This window comes from Phyllobates terribilis, unplaced genomic scaffold (assembly GCF_046119375.1).
Source record: "Phyllobates terribilis strain yellow unplaced genomic scaffold, ASM4611937v1 Scaffold_1__5_contigs__length_1240528914, whole genome shotgun sequence".
NCBI classification, from domain to species: domain Eukaryota; kingdom Metazoa; phylum Chordata; class Amphibia; order Anura; family Dendrobatidae; genus Phyllobates; species Phyllobates terribilis.
The window spans coordinates 203,223,589-203,241,290 of NW_027362761.1; the positions used below are offsets into that span (position 1 = coordinate 203,223,589).

Genomic DNA, 17,702 nt, shown 5'->3' on the forward strand with positions numbered 1-17,702 from the left:
GGATAATACTTCCAGTTACCTGGGCACCACCACCTCCGGTCTGTCTTCCACACGGTCAACTCTTAGTAGCCGTGAGTCTCGACCGCATACTCCTCCTCACCCTGATGCTCCTTCCTCCCACCATGCCGAGTGTCGTCAGACAGCAAGTGATCCCACACTTGGACACTCTGAAGAGCTGTTCACTGGTCCATTTCCATATTTGGGCCCCTCGCCTGATACGCTTGAAGTGGTGGAAGAGGAGATCCCATGTTGCGATGCCCAAATATTTGAACAGCCACGGCCACAGGAAGTCGACGTTGGCAATCTGTCACAAGAGGTGGACGATGACGAGATACAATTGCCAGGAAATGAGGAGGAGGATCGTGGTGCGCAAGTGGAAGAGGAGGAGGTGGTGGATGATCTAGTAACTGACCCAACGTGGAAGGAGGACATGCAGAGTGAGGCCAGCAGCACACAGGGGGAGGGAGGCAGAGTACCCCAACAGGCAGGAAGAAGCAGTGTGGTGGCCGCAGACAGAAGGCAGGCAACCGTTCCCCGTAACACCAACACGAGGGACGTTGCCAGTACAAGCGGTAGGTCTTCCAGAGTCTGGAATTTTTTTAAAGACTCTGCTGATAACCCCAAAAAGGCCATATGTCCCACCTGCCATGCCAGCATCAGCAGGGGTGACAAAACTACCAGCCTGACCACCACCAGCATGATCAGGCACATGGCAGCAAAGCACCCGACTTTGTGAGACGAAACCCAGGGTCCACGACCAGTGTCAGCAGGTGTCACCACTGCTTCTTCCACTGTTGTGCGTGCAATAGAACTCCCTGTTGTGTGTGCAAGGCAATCCCCTGTCCATACTGCATGTAAAGATGCCCCCTCCTCTCAGTCTTCACTTGTTATGGCAGTTTCTCAAGAAACAGCATCAACGTCCACGTCCGCGTCCCACCGCAGCGTTCAATTGTCCATATCCCAGACCTTTGAACGAAAGCGGAAATTCGCAGCTTGCCGACCGTACCAGCGTCCTCCGTGATTCCTCTGTGCCTTTTAATTATTGGGTATCCAAGCTGGACACTTGGAATGAGCTCGCTCTGTACGCCTTGGAGGTCCTGGCCTGCCCTGCCGCTAGCGTGTTATCGGAGCGTGTTTTTAGTGCCGCTGGGGGAATTATAACTGATAAGCGCACTCGCCTGTCAACTGACAATGCTGACAAGCTGACCCTTATCAAAATGAACAAGGGCTGGATTGGGCCAGACTTCTCATCACCACCAAATGACAGCAGAGTAACATAAAGTCAAATCCACTGTGTTATTTCGGGAGGTGTATTCACATGCACCGCTTCACACCCACACATGGGTATACGCTTCCTCGTTTCGGCTGTTTTATCTTCTTATCCTTATCCTCAGCCTCCACCACCACTATACCACCAGGGTGCCAGCATTGCAAGTTCCTCCGTCCTTATTTTTGGCAGCTTTTGCTTGCAAGGCATAAGCAAATACTATGGGACACCCACTCCCCAATAATGGGACTTATGTTTGTAATATGCTGTACTGCATGGCTCTTGTAAGGGGCATTGCAAGTTGCTCCGTCCTAATTTTTGGCAGCTTTTGCTTGCAAGGCATAAGCAAATACTATGGGACACCCACTCCCCAATAATGGGACTTATGTTTGTAATATGCTGTACTGCATGGCTCTTGTAAGGGGCATTGAAAGTTGCTCCGTCCTAATTTTTGGCAGCTTTTGCTTGGAAAGCATAAGCAAATACTATGGGTGACCCACTCCCCAATAATAGGACTTATGTTTGTAATATGCTGTACTGCATGGCTCTTGTAATGGGCATTGCAAGTTGCTCCGTCCTAATTTTTGGCAGCCTTTGCTTGCAAGGCATAAGCAAATACTATGGGAGACTTACTCCCCAATAATGGGACTTATGTTTGTAATATGCTGTACTGCATGGCTCTTGTAAGGGGCATTGCAAGTTGCTCCGTCCTAATTTTTGGCAGCTTTTGCTTGCAAGGCATAAGCAAATACTATGGGAGACCCACTCCCCAATAATGGGACTTATGTTTGTAATATGCTGTACTGCATGGCTCTTGTAAGGGGCATTGCAAGTTGCTCCGTCCTAATTTTTGTCAGCTTTTGCTTGCAAGGCATAAGCAAATACTATGGGAGACCCACTCCCCAATAATGGGACTTATGTTTGTAATATGCTGTACTGCATAGCTCTTGTAAGGGGCATTGCAAGTTGCTCCGTCCTAATTTTTGGCAGCTTTTGCTTGCAAGGCATAAGCAAATACTATGGGACACCCACTCCCCAATAATGGGACTTATGTTTGTAATATGCTGTACTGCATGTGACGCGCCCCCTGGGACGTGTGTACATGTGTGTGGGATACCCGGTGCCGGGTCTCTGGGGTCTGTAGTCTCCGTGGCGGTGACCCGGTCCCGTGGCTCAGGCTGGTCAAACCAGTGGCAGTCTTTCTTAGGTTTTGAGGTTAATTGTCCGACTGCGCCACCCGTGGATTGCGGTCAGGGAGTACCACCGCTGCGAGGCAGACCGCTGAGGCTGGTGTTGTGTGCGCAGGAGGAGTATAGCCTCAGGGCAGTGAGTGTGGATGATGGGGGTGATGGTGCACGAGCGCAGCAGGAATGACTCAGAGTCTTTGCAGTGCAGTTCAGGGTCTTTACTGATGATTATAAGGTAGACTCTCCCGGGAGTACTGGCTAGCATAAGAGGCCTGGTCAGTCTGTGAGCAAGCAGGAGTTCCCCTGGCCAGGTGGAGTTGTAGGCCTCCCCGTCTGTCTGCACTCTTCCTGGCTACCTTGCTGTAAGCGGGTAGAAGTAGCCCACGTCCCTGAGTGTACCGTGTAGTGCTCACCCGTATGGCTGGTGACTTGGGGCCTTCTGTTAGCCTCCGCTCCACGACGGCGGTGCTGGTCCCTTGCTTGTGACTGAGCCTCCGGGCTTCTATGGCCAGAGGACCTGAAATCCCCTGCCGGCTGGTTTCTGCTGCTGGATATATAAGTCCTCACAGCCTCGGACTCCTGTGTCCGGTTCCTATTGTCTTCTGCCAGGGCGAGCTCTGCTCAGCTTCCAGCCCCTGGTCTTTAGCTCCTAGCTCCTACAGAGCTCCTTGCTGTTACTTTCCCTTGCTCTCACTCTGACTCTGACTGTTCTCTGACTCACTCAACCCCGCCCCAGATCCAGTTTATAAGGGCAGAATTCTCCCCTCCTGGGGCAGGAGGATGTTGCATGTTTAAGGGATCCTGACCAGGAAACCTCCCACTTGCTCTCCGACGTAATATCTCTATTACTGTGGTGACCAGACCCCTAGGGTGCCACACATGGCTCTTGTAAGGGGCATTGCAGTTCCTCATAATTTTTGGAAAGCCTTCCATTCACTGCTTAGGCCAACAGTGCACAGGAGACCCAGTTGCTATAAATGGGAAAAAAGGTTTAGTTAACGCCCTCTGACCTCCATGTCATTTCCAAGGGGCATTGGAGTGCCTCGAAATTTTTGGTAGGCATTGCACTCACTGTATGCCCTATAACTGTGTAGCCGAACCGCTCCTTTTGTTACAGAAACATATCCTACAAGACATATCTGGTTGACTGGCCTGATATTGATGTGAATGGTCCCTGTTCCTCCTGCTCTTTCTCCATTACCACTACCTCATCCATCATTTATCACCTGAAGCTTTGTTTTAATGGGAGTCATAGAACTTGGATAGTAGCAGGAAAACATCCAGCAATCCTCGGAGGAGGTAGAATATGCGCCAAAACGCTGACCACCTCAGGCCTAGCCGCTACTACATACATGCGCTTGCATTACAACAAAACAAAGCAGATGCTAACTTCTGTCATCATCATCATGCTCCTCACCTTGGCACTCTCAATTCCACCGATGGAGAAGTCAGGGCCCACCGGAGGAGTCTGGTTCTCTGGTGGGCTCGTCCAATGCTGCCTAAAGCAGGCCGGGCTAAGAAAAGTGTGTGGGGGGATGTTCCAAGGAGAAATAGGGGCGGCTGGGGACAGTTTATGGACACCCGGCTGCCCCCAGGCGGCTGGGGACCGTGTGTGGACACCTGGCCGCGGGGCGGCTTGGGACCGAATATGGACACCCGGCCGCCGGGCGGCTGGGGACTGAGTATGGATTCCAGGCCGCCAACACAGCCATGACGTGGTGGCCAGATTCCGCCTCAATATGCCTGAAAGGCCCAATTTCAAGTTCAAGCAAGCAAGCAGCATGGTATTGCAGCCTGGGGGTGGGTGGGTGGCAGGCTGCATACTTGCGCTTGTATTGCAAGGAATTGGGGAGGTACAATTGAACACTGCCCTGGGACTAGAACTTGCATGGGGATAGTTGCAAGTCTGCATCTTCTGATGCGGCAAGGATCACTTATGATGGGCACACTTTTAGACAGTGACCTGGGAGTCAGAGATGCTTCCAGGGGTCTTCCCCATGCTGTTCCCATGTCTTTTCAGCACTTTATGCATGTGTCACACAGCACATGGCCAGATAAGGTTGTAAAATGTTAAAATGACATTTCCCGGTGAATGCATTTGTCATAGTTGAAAGCAATACAAAAGTGCAAAAACGCATAAAAAATGCTACTTGTGAACATAGCCGAAGGTGTGGAGGAGTATTTTTGTTTTTGGTCATTTATTTTAACTTATACACAAGTCTTTTCCCTGGAAAGGATGTTCCTTAACATATTTCACAGGAAATAAGTTTCACTTTCGTTTTTGAACGTTTTATTGTGAGTTCGTAAAAGTGGCTTAATACCTCTGACCACGTTGTTGACAGCAGTGACCTGGGGGTCAGAAATGCTTCCTGGGGCGATCCCCATGCTGTCCCCATGTCATTTGAGCACTGTCACTTTTGGGCACTTGTTAGGCTTTTAAAAGACTGCCGGGGGTGCCACCGCAAAAATGCTCGAGTCTCCCATAGACTAACATTGTGCTCGTTGCTCGGGTCGAGCACCCGAGTATCACGGCGAGCTCGGCCCGAGCTTCGAGCACCCGAGCATTTTAGCGCTCGCTCAACTCTAGTTACAATCTTTTTCAGCAAAACCATACCACCTAATCACAAAATTTGTACAAGTGTCTAAAACACAGCATCATGTTGAATGTAATGAAAAACAGATTTTTGGTGCAAATGACGCCAGAATTCTGGTGCATTTAGCTCGATAAATATACTCCAGTGTATTTAAAATTATAAAGGAGAAATTCCATGCCCTTAGCTTTGGTATATTAATGGGAAATGTAAAAAAATTAAATGTGGGAATAGAAAAGATACCAAACAAAAGTCCAGCTGCCAGATAAGCATTGCCTCTTCCTTGAAACCTTTTATCTGAATTCATTGTATGTTTGAAGGCATTTATGGCTTTGGTCAATATAAGTCTGTAAATTGTACTCCCCTCATGCAGTACATGTAAATAGAATTTAGAGATCTATTTCATCTCAGTATTAAGGCAAAAGATCACTTGAACTACTGCAATGACTGTTGCTATCTATGCCTCTAAGCCAAGAATGGTGTATCGGCAGGTAGAGGGACGAGGAGCTCTCATCTTATGAATACAGCAGACTCTTGCTTCACAGCAGACTCCTTGCTGGACACACACTGCAAGATTTAAGATGTAAGTTATGACAAACTACTGAAAATTTAAGAGTAACTAAATGTTTTTTTCTTTTCATTGAAAGTTACCTGGATCATATTTGCCACTTTGATCAACAGGAAAGAAGTCAAATACCCTAGTGAAATAAATTATAAACTTTCATGACTTTCGATGCTGGACACAATAATGGAAAAAAAAGACAAAGTTTAGTTACTCTTAAACAGGGGCACAACGCACGGTTGCCGAGATTTCGACGGTGACCGTGTTTGTGCGGGTGGGGGCTCACCGACACCAGCGCAAAATTCAACTGGATGTGTGTCCTCGGAGGTAAATTAATCTAAAGTATATTGTAGTGCAGAGACCTGCTGGGTCTGTGCACTGCAATACACGCTGCCAGCCATCAGAGACCAGTAGCTGACGTTGGCATGCACATGACTGGAAGCGCATGGCAATGTCATAATGTGCTCCTGTCGCTTTGCATGCTGAAGTCAGCTTCAAAAGAAGACGCCACACAGTGGGGGGGGGGGGGAGGGAAGGTGAGTAGAATCATTTTTTTTCTATGCATTAAAAAACAGCAGCAGAATGGAGGACATATATACCAAGATGGGGGAAATATATACCAGGATGCGGAACATACATACCAGAATGGGGGATATATATGTGTCACCCCTGCGGGGGATTACCACAGGATCCATAGGTGCAGGGAGAGATGTACACTTGGGCACACACAACACCTTCCACCCCAGGTCTGAGGGGAGGAGTCAGTTTCCAGGGAGACAGCAAAAGCGGCAGTTAGTCTTGTGAGGGATGAAGGAGGAGAGAGACAGAGAGCTGTTGGCTGAGGACCAGTTAAGCCCTGAACTAGGAAACTGGACTGAGTTGTAAAGCGCCCTAGAGAGAAGGATGGAGGCTAAAAGGAGAAAGAAAGAGATAAAACTATTATCCCTTTAGCTCATCTGGACACCGGAGTCCGAGATTGCTATTAATTCAGGGATAGCATAGAAAACCCGGACAGATCAGGAGGATCTACTCCCCCTGAAGAAGAAGGGGAAAGAGTTGCCAAACTTGACCAAGTATAGGACCAGGGGCCCAGAAAGAGAATTGGTAGCCCCAAGGAAAGGTCCTCATTGTCAGGTGTGGAGGAGGACCCCAAAGAAAGTAAAAGATGGCAGGTTCAGCTTAAGGCAGGACTGACCCCAAACAACGCACACAGTGTTAGAGGAGGCCTCACAAATCTCCAGAGTGAATATCTCTACCTGCACCGAAAACCTGGTTACCCTCCTGAACTGTACCTGTTACCGGACATCAGTAAAAGAAAGGTACTGAAACAAAGACTTAATGTGTGTGTGTGCCTACTTTGACATTACTGCCTATAGCGTTCGTACAAGCCGTATGCCGATCACCTCAGCAACCATACACAGCGCTTGTAACCGATTTTACCAGTTACCACAGGAGGCGTCAGGACACAATACTCCCATCATCCTCACCCCCATCCCTTTACTGACGGTCCAGGGCACGGAACCGGGAACCAACCAACCGTGATCCCCACAGAAGTAACCCATCCATCCCGGTATCCGAGTACCCCTACCCCTGTCGACCGAATCAGTTATACTAGGATGAGGCATAGGATAAGGGACATATATACCAGCATGGGGCTCAGGATAAGGGACATATATACATATATACCAGGATGGTGGCAGGAAGGGGAACATATATACCAGGATGGAGGACATATATATAAACCAGGATGGGGCCAGGATGAGGGACATATATACCAGGATGGAGGACATATATATCTACCATGACGTGGCCCAGTATGGGGGATATACAGTACAGACCAAAAGTTTGGACACACCTTCTCATTTAAAGATTTTTCTGTATTTTCATGACTATGAAAATTGTACATTCACCCTGAAGGCATCAAAAATATGAATTAACACAAGTAGAATTACATACTTAACAAAAACGTGTGACACAAATGAAAATATGTCTTATATTCTAGGTTCTTCAAAGTAGCCACCTTTTGCTTTGATGACTGCTTTGCACACTCTTGGCATTCTCTTGATGAGCTTCAAGAGGTAGTCACCGGAAATGGTTTTCACTTCACAGGTGTGCCCTGTCAGGTTTAATAAGTGGGATTTCTTGCCTTATAAATGGGCTTGGGACCATCAGTTGTGTTGTGCAGAAGTCAGGTGGATACACAGCTGATAGTCCTACTGAATAGACTGTTAGAATTTGTATTATGGCAAGAAAAAAGCAGCTAAGTAAAGAAAAACGAGTGGCCATCATTACTTTAAGAAATTATGGTCAGTCAGTCCGAAAAATTGGGCAAACTTTGAATGTGTCCCCAAGTGCAGTTGCAAAAACCATCAAGCGCTACAAAGAAACTGGCTCACATGAGGACCGCCCCAGGAAAGGAAGACAAAGAGTCACCTCTGCTTCTGAGGATAAGTTTATCCGAGTCACCAGCCTCAGAAATCGCAGGATAAAGCTATGTGCCCACGTTGCGGAAATGAAGCATATTTTTTACGCTTCTCCCTGGCAGGAAAAACGCATGCGGATTTTACATGCGGTTTTCCCGCCAGGTAGAAGCGTTTGTGAAGCGTCTTTGCATGCATTTCTGCATGCGGGTTATCAAGCGCTTTTCCGAGCGATTTTAGCATCACTTGGAAAAGTGCTTGACAACTTGTTCACACTATATAAATCCATGCAATCGGCATGGATTTATAGTAGTGTGACCAAGTTAGTTAAAAAAAAGAATAAGAATGGTAAAAATTAAAAAAAAAAAGTTTATACTCACCTTCCGATGTCTTCCCAGTGTTTTGTCTGCTCCGTCCGGTGTCTTGCACTGCTTGCGGTGGTGTGAAGGACCTGCGGTGACGTCATTGAGCCATGTGATGGGTCACATGACTTAGTGACGTCATGGTAGGTCCTTCACATCAACGCGAACATTGCAAGACACTGGACGGAGCAGACAAAACACCGGGAAGACATCGGAAGGTGAGTATAAACTTTATTTTTTATTTTAAATTCTTTTTATTACAGGTTCTATGGTACCCAGGTCTGGATGAGAGTCTCCTCTCCTCCAGACTTGGGTACCATCCGCACATAGAAACGCATAATATCCATGTGTACAAATGTACTGACACGGATATTATGCGTTTCAATGCAAGTCAATGGCGGCGTTTACGCTGCGTGTCCGCAAAATTATTGGACATGCTGCGGATTTTTGAGCGCAGCATAAACGCTGCGGAAAAATCCGCAACATGGGCATTGAAAGTGCGGCTTGTCATTGGGGACCATGGGGGGGGGATTACCAAGCATTCCCAAGCGTTTATGCTGCGGAAATTCCGCAGCATAAACGCTTGTAAAACGCTACGTGGCCACACAGCCTAACAGCAGCTCAGATTAGAGACCAGGTCAATGCCACACAGAGTTCTAGCAGCAGACACATCTCTTCAACAACTGTTAAGAGGAGACTTTGTGCAGCAGGCCTTCATGGTAAAATAGCTGCTAGGAAACCACTACTAAGGACAGGCAACAAGCAGAAGAGACTTGTTTGGGCTAAAGAACACAAGGAATGGACATTAGACCAGTGGAAATCTGTGCTTTGGTCTGATGAGTCCAAATTTGAGATCTTTGGTTCCAACCCCCGTATCTTTGTGCGACGCAGAAAAGGTGAACGGATGGACTCTACATGCCTGGTTCCCACCGTGAAGCATGGAGGAGGAGGTGTGATGGTGTGGGGGTGCTTTGCTGGTGACACTGTTGGGGATTTATTCAAAATTGAAGGCATACTGAACCAGCATGGCTACCACAGCATCTTGCAGCGGCATGCTATTCCATCCGGTTTGCATTTAGTTGGACCATCATTTATTTTTCAACAGGACAATGACCCCAAACAAACCTCCAGGCTGTGTAAGGGCTATTTGACCAAGAAGGAGAGTGATGGGGTGCTATGCCTGGCCTGCACAGTCACCAGACTTGAACCTAATCGAGATGGTTTGGGGTGAGCTGGACCGCAGAGTGAAGGCAAAAGGGTCTAAGCATCTCTTGAAACTCCTTCAAGATTGTTGGAAGACCATTTCCGGTGACTACCTCTTGAAGCTCATCAAGAGAATGCCAAGAGTGTGCAAAGCAGTCATCAAAGCAAAAGGTGGCTACTTTGAAGAACCTAAGACATATTTTCAGTTGTTTCACACTTTTTTGTTAAGTATATAATTCCACATGTGTTAATTCATAGTTTTGTTGCCTTCAGTGTGAATGTACAATTTTCAAAGTCATGAAAATACAGAAAAATCTTTAAATGAGAAGGTGTGTCCAAACTTTTGGTCTGTACTGAATATACCAGGATGTGGCCCAGGATAAAGGACTTATATACCAGGATGGAGCCCAGGATAAGGTACATATATACCAGCATGGGGGATATATATACCAGGATGGGGCCAGGAAGGGGAACATATATACCAGGATGGAGGACATATATATAAACCAGGATGGGGCCAGGATGAGGGACATATATACCAGGATGAGGGACATATATACCAGGATGTAGAACATATATATAAACCAGGATGGGGCCAGGATGAGGGACATATACACCAGGATGAAGGACATATATACCATAATGGGGGACATGAATACCAGGAAGGAGCCCAAGGTGGGGGACATTACTACATAATGGGGGAGGGGTTCGGACTTTAGTTACGCCACTGCTGTTAAGCACATTAGTAGCAGACTGCAGATATCAGCCTGCCTGTCACTACTTTATGTTGCCTTTAGAAAAGGAAACCTAATGAAGCTGAAAGGATATTTCGACTTGTAAAGTGTTTTTCAGTTTAGTCCAACATTAATGCAAACCTGCAAGCATGAAGATGTTTACTTTGTACACAGGTATACAAACACCAAAATGATGGGTATTATAACTGTATAGTATATATAACTAGTGAGCTAAATTACTAAGAATGTGTATTATAAATTAGGAGTTCTTTTCTCAGTATAATGTCATGATTTGATGATAAAAGGATCCCAAATTCACAATGGACAGCTGTCAGCCGAGCAACTATTTGGCCTACAGCTATGTTTCTCAAGTCTACCATACACAGGAAAGCTCGGCAAAACACTTTCATATTTTTTATGAGAGAGCCGCTGTCAGAGGAAACTTATTTCCCTCATTACAAAACCATCATCCATTGGACATGCTGATTCCATCTCTTCCCCAATATCATCAGTTTGGGGAGAGTATGAAAGGCACCCCACACATTAGACTGGTGGTCTGTCCTGCCGCTAATGTTTATGGAAGCCTTTACAGCTATGCACAAGTTCAAGTGCAAATTCTATACCCACCATGGCTGGACCACTGCTAAGCATTATCCCAAAAATTATTTTCAAATTTCAGCAATTAGCCATGTCCTTTATATTTTTGTCAGATCCGTCAATTTTTATTGTTCCATATGATTTTATTTCATTAAATAAATTATTTCATTTTCATCAAAAAATGTTTACATTTTTTTCACTTTTTTTATGTTAGCTAATGCAAACATTTTCAAAACATGACAGTAAGGCCATGTTCACACATTCTGTGTTTGTTCAGTATTTTCCATCAGTATGTGTAAGCCAAAACCAGGAGTGGGTGATAAATACAGAAGTGGCAACGTGTTTCTATTATACTTTTCCTCTGATTGATCTACTCCTCGTTTTTACTCCTAGTTTTTGCTTACAAATACTGAACGTGTGACCGTGGTCTTGCATTGTAAATCCTGTGCAATCCAAAACTTGCAACTTTTTTTTATTTAGCACTGGCCTCACCACTTTCTTGAAAAAATGGTAGGTGGGTTCTAGTGGTAGGAATATAATCAACAGTCTACAGATTTATTACATTTTACACCAGAAATTGGCTTATGCTTTTTTAATCCCCGCCAGCTCATAGATTTCAGTTAGTGACACACAGACTGCCCAAAACACATTACATTTATTAAGAGATGTGCACCCTTTAATAATTTTTCTACATTTTACTCTAGTAGTTATTTGTTAAAAATCGACAGGGTTTGGAAACAAAAAACCTGTCCCCTTTTCTGGCACATTTTTTTTCTGAATGGCGAAAACATATGTTATTCCAGATAAAACAAACTCATTCCCTTTCCCACAAGCTGGAGGATAAAACGTGCAGTACACACCTCCTTTTCAGACAGCGCCTTCCTCACTAAGCAATGCTATTTGGCAAAAAGTATCTAAATGAACAAGTCATAACATGGAGAGTTTGGCAATTTGCACTGATCTATTGTTTCGCTATATTTGTTAGTATGTTGTTGACTGCACCTGTTTTGTGCTTGCTTAGTACACTTGTACGCTCATTACAATGCAGTCTGAATATACACATACAAATGGTGCAAAACAAGAGTAATACTAGTTTCTAAATGCTGCGTATGCTGATACTTCATCTCAGTGCAAGAATGGGTACGAATTGATTTCCTTAATATGAAATATATCCAAAGTGACCTACCTGAAAAGCAGTGTTCGTGAAACCAAGAGTGTCATCTTGGATTTTTTCACTGAGCTCCATGTCAAAACAGCAAGAATTTGTAAATGTTCCAACCGCACAAGTGATTCTTGAATACACAAGAGCAGAGGTTTACCTGCCTGCAGTCACTCCCAGCCTTATTTTGTTTCCTTGCTCCACCCTTGAAGAAATGTACTTGTTCGTTCTTTCAGAGATTGCTAAAGAGTGCAAATTGCTCATTTCCATATAAAGATGGGAACTGGTGCAAGTGTTTGTGTCAGTGTCTTACCCAAAGGTGACAATCCTCTCATTCTTGCACAATGTTCTCGCATCACACGTAGCAAAAGTTAGTTCACTTTGTGACTTTCACAGAAACATACACAGAAATGTAAATTAAACAATTGGAAGACTTGTGTAATCCATGTAGAAATGTAATACCGGACACATATATGTATGTATGCCTATATCTATCATATACAGTATGTACAGTATATAGATAGATCTGTACACACATACAATATAAAGTTATTATAATCAGTTCTAAACACAATATAAATATATATGTGCATATGTATATATATGCATATGTATATATATCTATATATATATCTATATATACATATATATAGATATATATATATATATATATATATATATATACATACACACGAATGTACATATATAAAATAAAACCACAAATATAGACACAGAAACAAATATATGAGTGTGGATCGTCTTCTGCCGCAAGCTTTGACCAGCTGGTCAGTAACGCAGCAGTAGGCATGTTTATAACTGGTTATAATAACTTAATCCTTTTCAATTTAATTGTGGACCTCAGGGTAAAGCTACATTTTATATACATTATATGGACAAAAGTATTGCAACATTTCACATTTTATTTATAATAGGAGCTCTTTTGACATCCTAAATTTATAGGCATTAATAAAGAGTTGTTCCCATTTTTGCAGCTATAACATCTTGTCTTCTTCTGGGATGGCTTTCTACAAGATTTTAAAGTGTGCCTAGGGGACTTTTTACCCACTTATCCAAAACAGCATTTGTGAGGTTAGACACTGATACTGGCACTAGACGGGCTGGCTTGCAATCTTCATTCTATATCATGACTTCGGAATGTGTGACTATAACGCCTTACTAAACTAATAGGCAGCCCAGATCTGCCTACCACCCCTTATCTAATAAATAAGACACCACACTGCGTGACTTTGGATATAAAGGCCACAGAAGCCTCAATTTATTTATTAAAAACATATCAAAACATCAAACAATAATAATTCCATATTAAACTGACCACCATAAAGGAGGGAGGAATTGAAGGTTCCAAAAATCATTCTTAAAACCGCAACGAAACAGCTCCACCACACCAGCCCCCAGCCGCACCGCACTGGTTCGGGGGCCCCAGCTGAATGTTGCCCGCTGAGACCTAGCCCACTAGCCCAGTAGGGACCCGCTTACAATTCTGTAAGAACCTTAAACCCGATGGGAGTCATCCTCCCCAGTCCTTCAGTGCAACCTACCTCCTTCAAAACCCCTCAATTTACGCCAACCGTTGTGACAAATCATGCAATCCCTAATAAATTTTTGATACATGAACTATAACAGGGGCGGCTGGCTTGGATATTCCGGGTACAAAAGTCATCACAGAAGATGGTCGTCCCCTAAAGGCAAGCCCTTTAATACCCCTTATTGAAGACCAACCCCCCCACCAATCAGGTAAGCCCCATACAGGGGAGCTCTGGGGACATCATACTCTGTATAAGGTAGCTATGGGTCCACTATACTGTATATAGAGGAGCTGTATATGTGAGGAACCAGTGGACATTATTAAATATTAAGTGGGCACTTAAGAAGCATTATTGTTGGGGGCGTGGCCTAGCCAGCGATGTGAGAAGACGCGGTCTGGAACTCTCCCGCCGACAGTAGCTGTGTGCGCTGAGCCAGGGCACCGTAAAGACTTTCAAGTACCGTCGGATAATGGGGGAAGGTCTCCTGTTGTCCCGGGGAGCGTTCCTGGAAAACAAGACTGCCGCAATGACCCGCACCAGGCAGCGGGATCCCGGCCCTGGAAGAGGAGGCGCAGTAGCTCAGGAGGAGGCGGCCAGAGAGAATACAGCGTGCTCCAGGAGGATGTCGGCTGCTGCACGCCTGGAGAAGTTTGCGAGGGTGGAAGCAAGTAATAATAAAGCTGGACTCTCAGAGGGGGAGGCTGGGGCAGAAAACTATATGGAGGATCAGGAGAGTACAATAGGTACAGTGGATTGTGAGGCTGCTGGATCTGGAGATGATGGGCAGGACAAAAATGTGGAGTCTGCTGTTGATCCTGATGTGGGGGAACCCACTTTGAAAGATGTGTTCACTGTGGTGTTGTATTGCAAGCAAACGCTTACTAAGCTGTCAAAACAGGTTACTGGTGTGCAAGCAGAAATTACTAATATTAAAGCTGCCATGCAGAAAGCTGATGTCTGCACAGGAGAGGTAGAGGAAAGAGTGAGCACGGCTGAGGACACCATAATATCTGTACAAGCTGCTCAAAAAAAGCAGGACAAGCTGTTAACTGATGTTATTGCCAAAAACGACGATTTGGAAAACAGGTCGAGACGTAATAATGTCAGGATAGTGGGGGTCCCGGAAAAAACAGAATTTATTGAGAATTGGCTGTTGGAAAAATTTGGAGCTGATAAACTATCAAAAGTCTTTGTTGTAGAGCGAGCTCAGAGTCCCACTGAGACCCCAGCCTCCAGGAGCAGCTCCCCGAGCCATGCTGGCTAGGATCTTAAATTACAGAGACAGACACTATCCTGCGTTTGACGAGAAAGACTAAGGAGTTAACAATAGATGGTCAAGATATCTCGTTTTACTCAGACTATTCACCCATGATGCAAAAGTTACGTATGAGTTATAGAGATGTAAAGAAAAAATTGAGAGACATGGGACTTGCATATTCTATGATGTATCCGGCCAAGCTGAGACTGGTTGCACTGGGTAGAGTACACTTCCTGCAATCTCCAGAAGAAGCTCTGGACTGGATTGAGAAGAATTCTAGAAGAGTGCGGGAGCACAAGGACAGTTGAAGAGACGCAGAATATATGTTTTGTGCATGTGTCTATGTGACGCCTCAATCTCGAAAGAGCCCTTTGAGTTTTGAGTTTACCCTGGGTGATGGGGGACTTGGTGTCGGGTCCTGTGATGAAGAGATGGGATGCAGCAGTGGCCCGGACCCGACCCATGCTCTGGGCCGTCACATAAAAAGAAAGATGGTGTGGGCTCGTCCGGGTTGAGTGGCTTATTTAATGACTACGCCACCTGTGGTGCCTGGTGAAGGACCACCAGTGCCGCCGCAGTCCGCCGAGGCCTGGTGTCATGGCGGCCAAAGTTCTCACTGCTCCCCACAGGCGGAGCTAGGCCTCAGGGCAGGCAGACAGGATGGAGGGGGTAGTAGTAGGGAAGTACGGGCACCGCGTCGCGTGGTATGGTGCAGAATGAACAGTCCGGAGGCCATAGGGGTGAACTTCCAAGGCTTTACTCACTTAGAGATGACAGCGGGAAGGCGACTCCCTGCTCCCCGCGGAGTCCTGCGGCTACCAGGGACGGGGATCCGACTACCTCCAAGAAAGTCCAGCATTCAGTTGTGACCCCTCACCAGAGTGTTCCTGCACTACAGACCTCATCCTTTCCCATCTGTGCGTATGTAGATAGGCCGGGTCTCCCTCTGAGCTCCTCTCAGAACCAGGGCACGGGTGGCAATTCCTCTCCGTCCGATGCCCGGCGGGATCCTCAGGGCCTACCAGGCTTTCCCAACCAGGACTTGGAGTGGCAAGGTCGGGTGTCGGGGGCCGGTACCCCTCTTGCAGCCGGAATCCCTCTGAATAGATCAGGTAGGCAAGGACAGGTGGCGTACTCCGCTCCGTCTGCATCCTCCCCGGAACCCATTTGCTGTGGAGCCACACTCTAGAGCTCCGGGGCCTTCTTGCTCATGGTCCTTGACCGGGCTGAGATATTCCTTATCTCCCGCCTGCCCATCATCCCAAGGCCTAGGGACTAGGGCCGTGTCTCCATCCCCTGCAGGCCCACACAGGATCCACTTTCAGGGTAGGAGATCACGATCTGATAACAGCCAAAGAACAAAAACCAAGAGCCAAGATGGCTTTATATTAAATATGAAATTTAAAGTGTAACTAGCTTGTAAGTCCTCCACCCACACCCACTAACTGGTTCCTACCACTTTGTGTTCCCCAGTCTCCATGTAACCAGGGGAGCAGCACCTAGTGCATACTAGCTCCCTCTGGTGGAGAAATGTGGTGTTGAATGCAAAGGTTGGGTCACGACTATCACACTGTCCTTACCTCAGAGGAGGAACACTACACTCCATTAAAGAAGTGCAGCATCCCTGTGGCGGTCAAACCCTCAGGGGCGCCACATTCCCCCCTGGTAAAACACAGCACGTCCGCGGGCTGCAAAAGAAGTAACACCCAGGAAATTTTCTTTTTATATAAACATGAACTATCTTCCCTTTATGGGAGGCACATCATCTTAAACATTGCATAACAGGGTATACAGTATAAAAGTACAAAAGTATAAAATTATAAAAGTGCTAGCATTTTCCAGAGACATTAGTGCAAACAGACAGGTTAAGGTGCAAAGACACAGAGTCAGTTGAGGTAGAAATGTCCGCGGTTTTTGTATAAAACCAATATGGAGCACCTAAAGAGATGCAAACTATATACTATTGAAAAGAGTCTGTCTGCTGCCAGTCCGCAGGGACACCTGTCTCCAGAACTCCGGGTATAACAAATAAACAAAATAGGAAAAGTCAACATTTTAAACTTGTAAACAAAAACAGAAACAGCCGGGGGCTGCTTTAAATCTCAGACTCTCTCCTTGGAAAGGGCTCATTCCTCCCGACGGAGGCTAGCCGGTCCCCTGAGGCTGAGCGCGGGGTGGCGTCGCTCCCAGACACTTTGTGCACGTCCAGGGGGTACCACCCTCGCACCCCCTGTGGCGAGGGAAAGTCACTGTATCGCCGGGGAAGAGGTTCCGGCCAGGATGTCCCTTCTTGAGGCGCGGCTCAACGTCCTGCCGTCTGACGAACACATCGTCCTGGTACTGGGGACACCGGATGAACCCCCACCCCGCCTCATGGTGGAAGCGGATGACTTGGCCTTCCAATCGGGGACTGAGATCGGTGGCCTCCTCCTGTCGAGCCCGGGATTTGGCAGCTTTGTCCCGTACCTCAAGGCGCTCACAGCGCTGCTCCCGCTGACGCTGCTCCCGTGCGAGCTGGAAGATCTGGTCGCTGCACCACTGGCTCCTCCTCCGCGCTTCAGCCCGGGTCTCCCGGGGGAAGCCCATCAGGTCGCCCCCCTGGTTTTCCCAGGCCCACTCCTCAGCCTCGGGCCAGGTTACTGCCGGTGTAGGTAGCGGGGTCAAGACAGGTTGCTGCGGGTCCTCTGCAGTCGTGGATCAGTCCGGGTTGGAGCCGGTAGTCTCTTCCGCAGTTTCAGGCACCTCCGACTCAGGGTTTGGGCGGCATCGCAGGTCCCCACTCATAGCTGCCGCTTGCAGCTCCGGAGCCAATGCT

General features: G+C 46.6%; 1 protein-coding gene across 1 annotated transcript in view; it reads right to left on the bottom strand.

Moving 5' to 3' along the window:
- Positions 1–12,285, bottom strand: part of SLC28A3 (solute carrier family 28 member 3) — a 136,570-nt gene extending 124,285 nt beyond the window's left edge. The window contains exon 1 of the mRNA XM_073670933.1: positions 12,110–12,285. Within this exon, the coding sequence (XP_073527034.1) occupies positions 12,110–12,169 (60 nt within the window). The 5' untranslated portion in view covers positions 12,170–12,285. The remainder of the gene's footprint in view (positions 1–12,109) is intronic.
- Between the last annotated feature and the right edge of the window lie 5,417 nt (positions 12,286–17,702).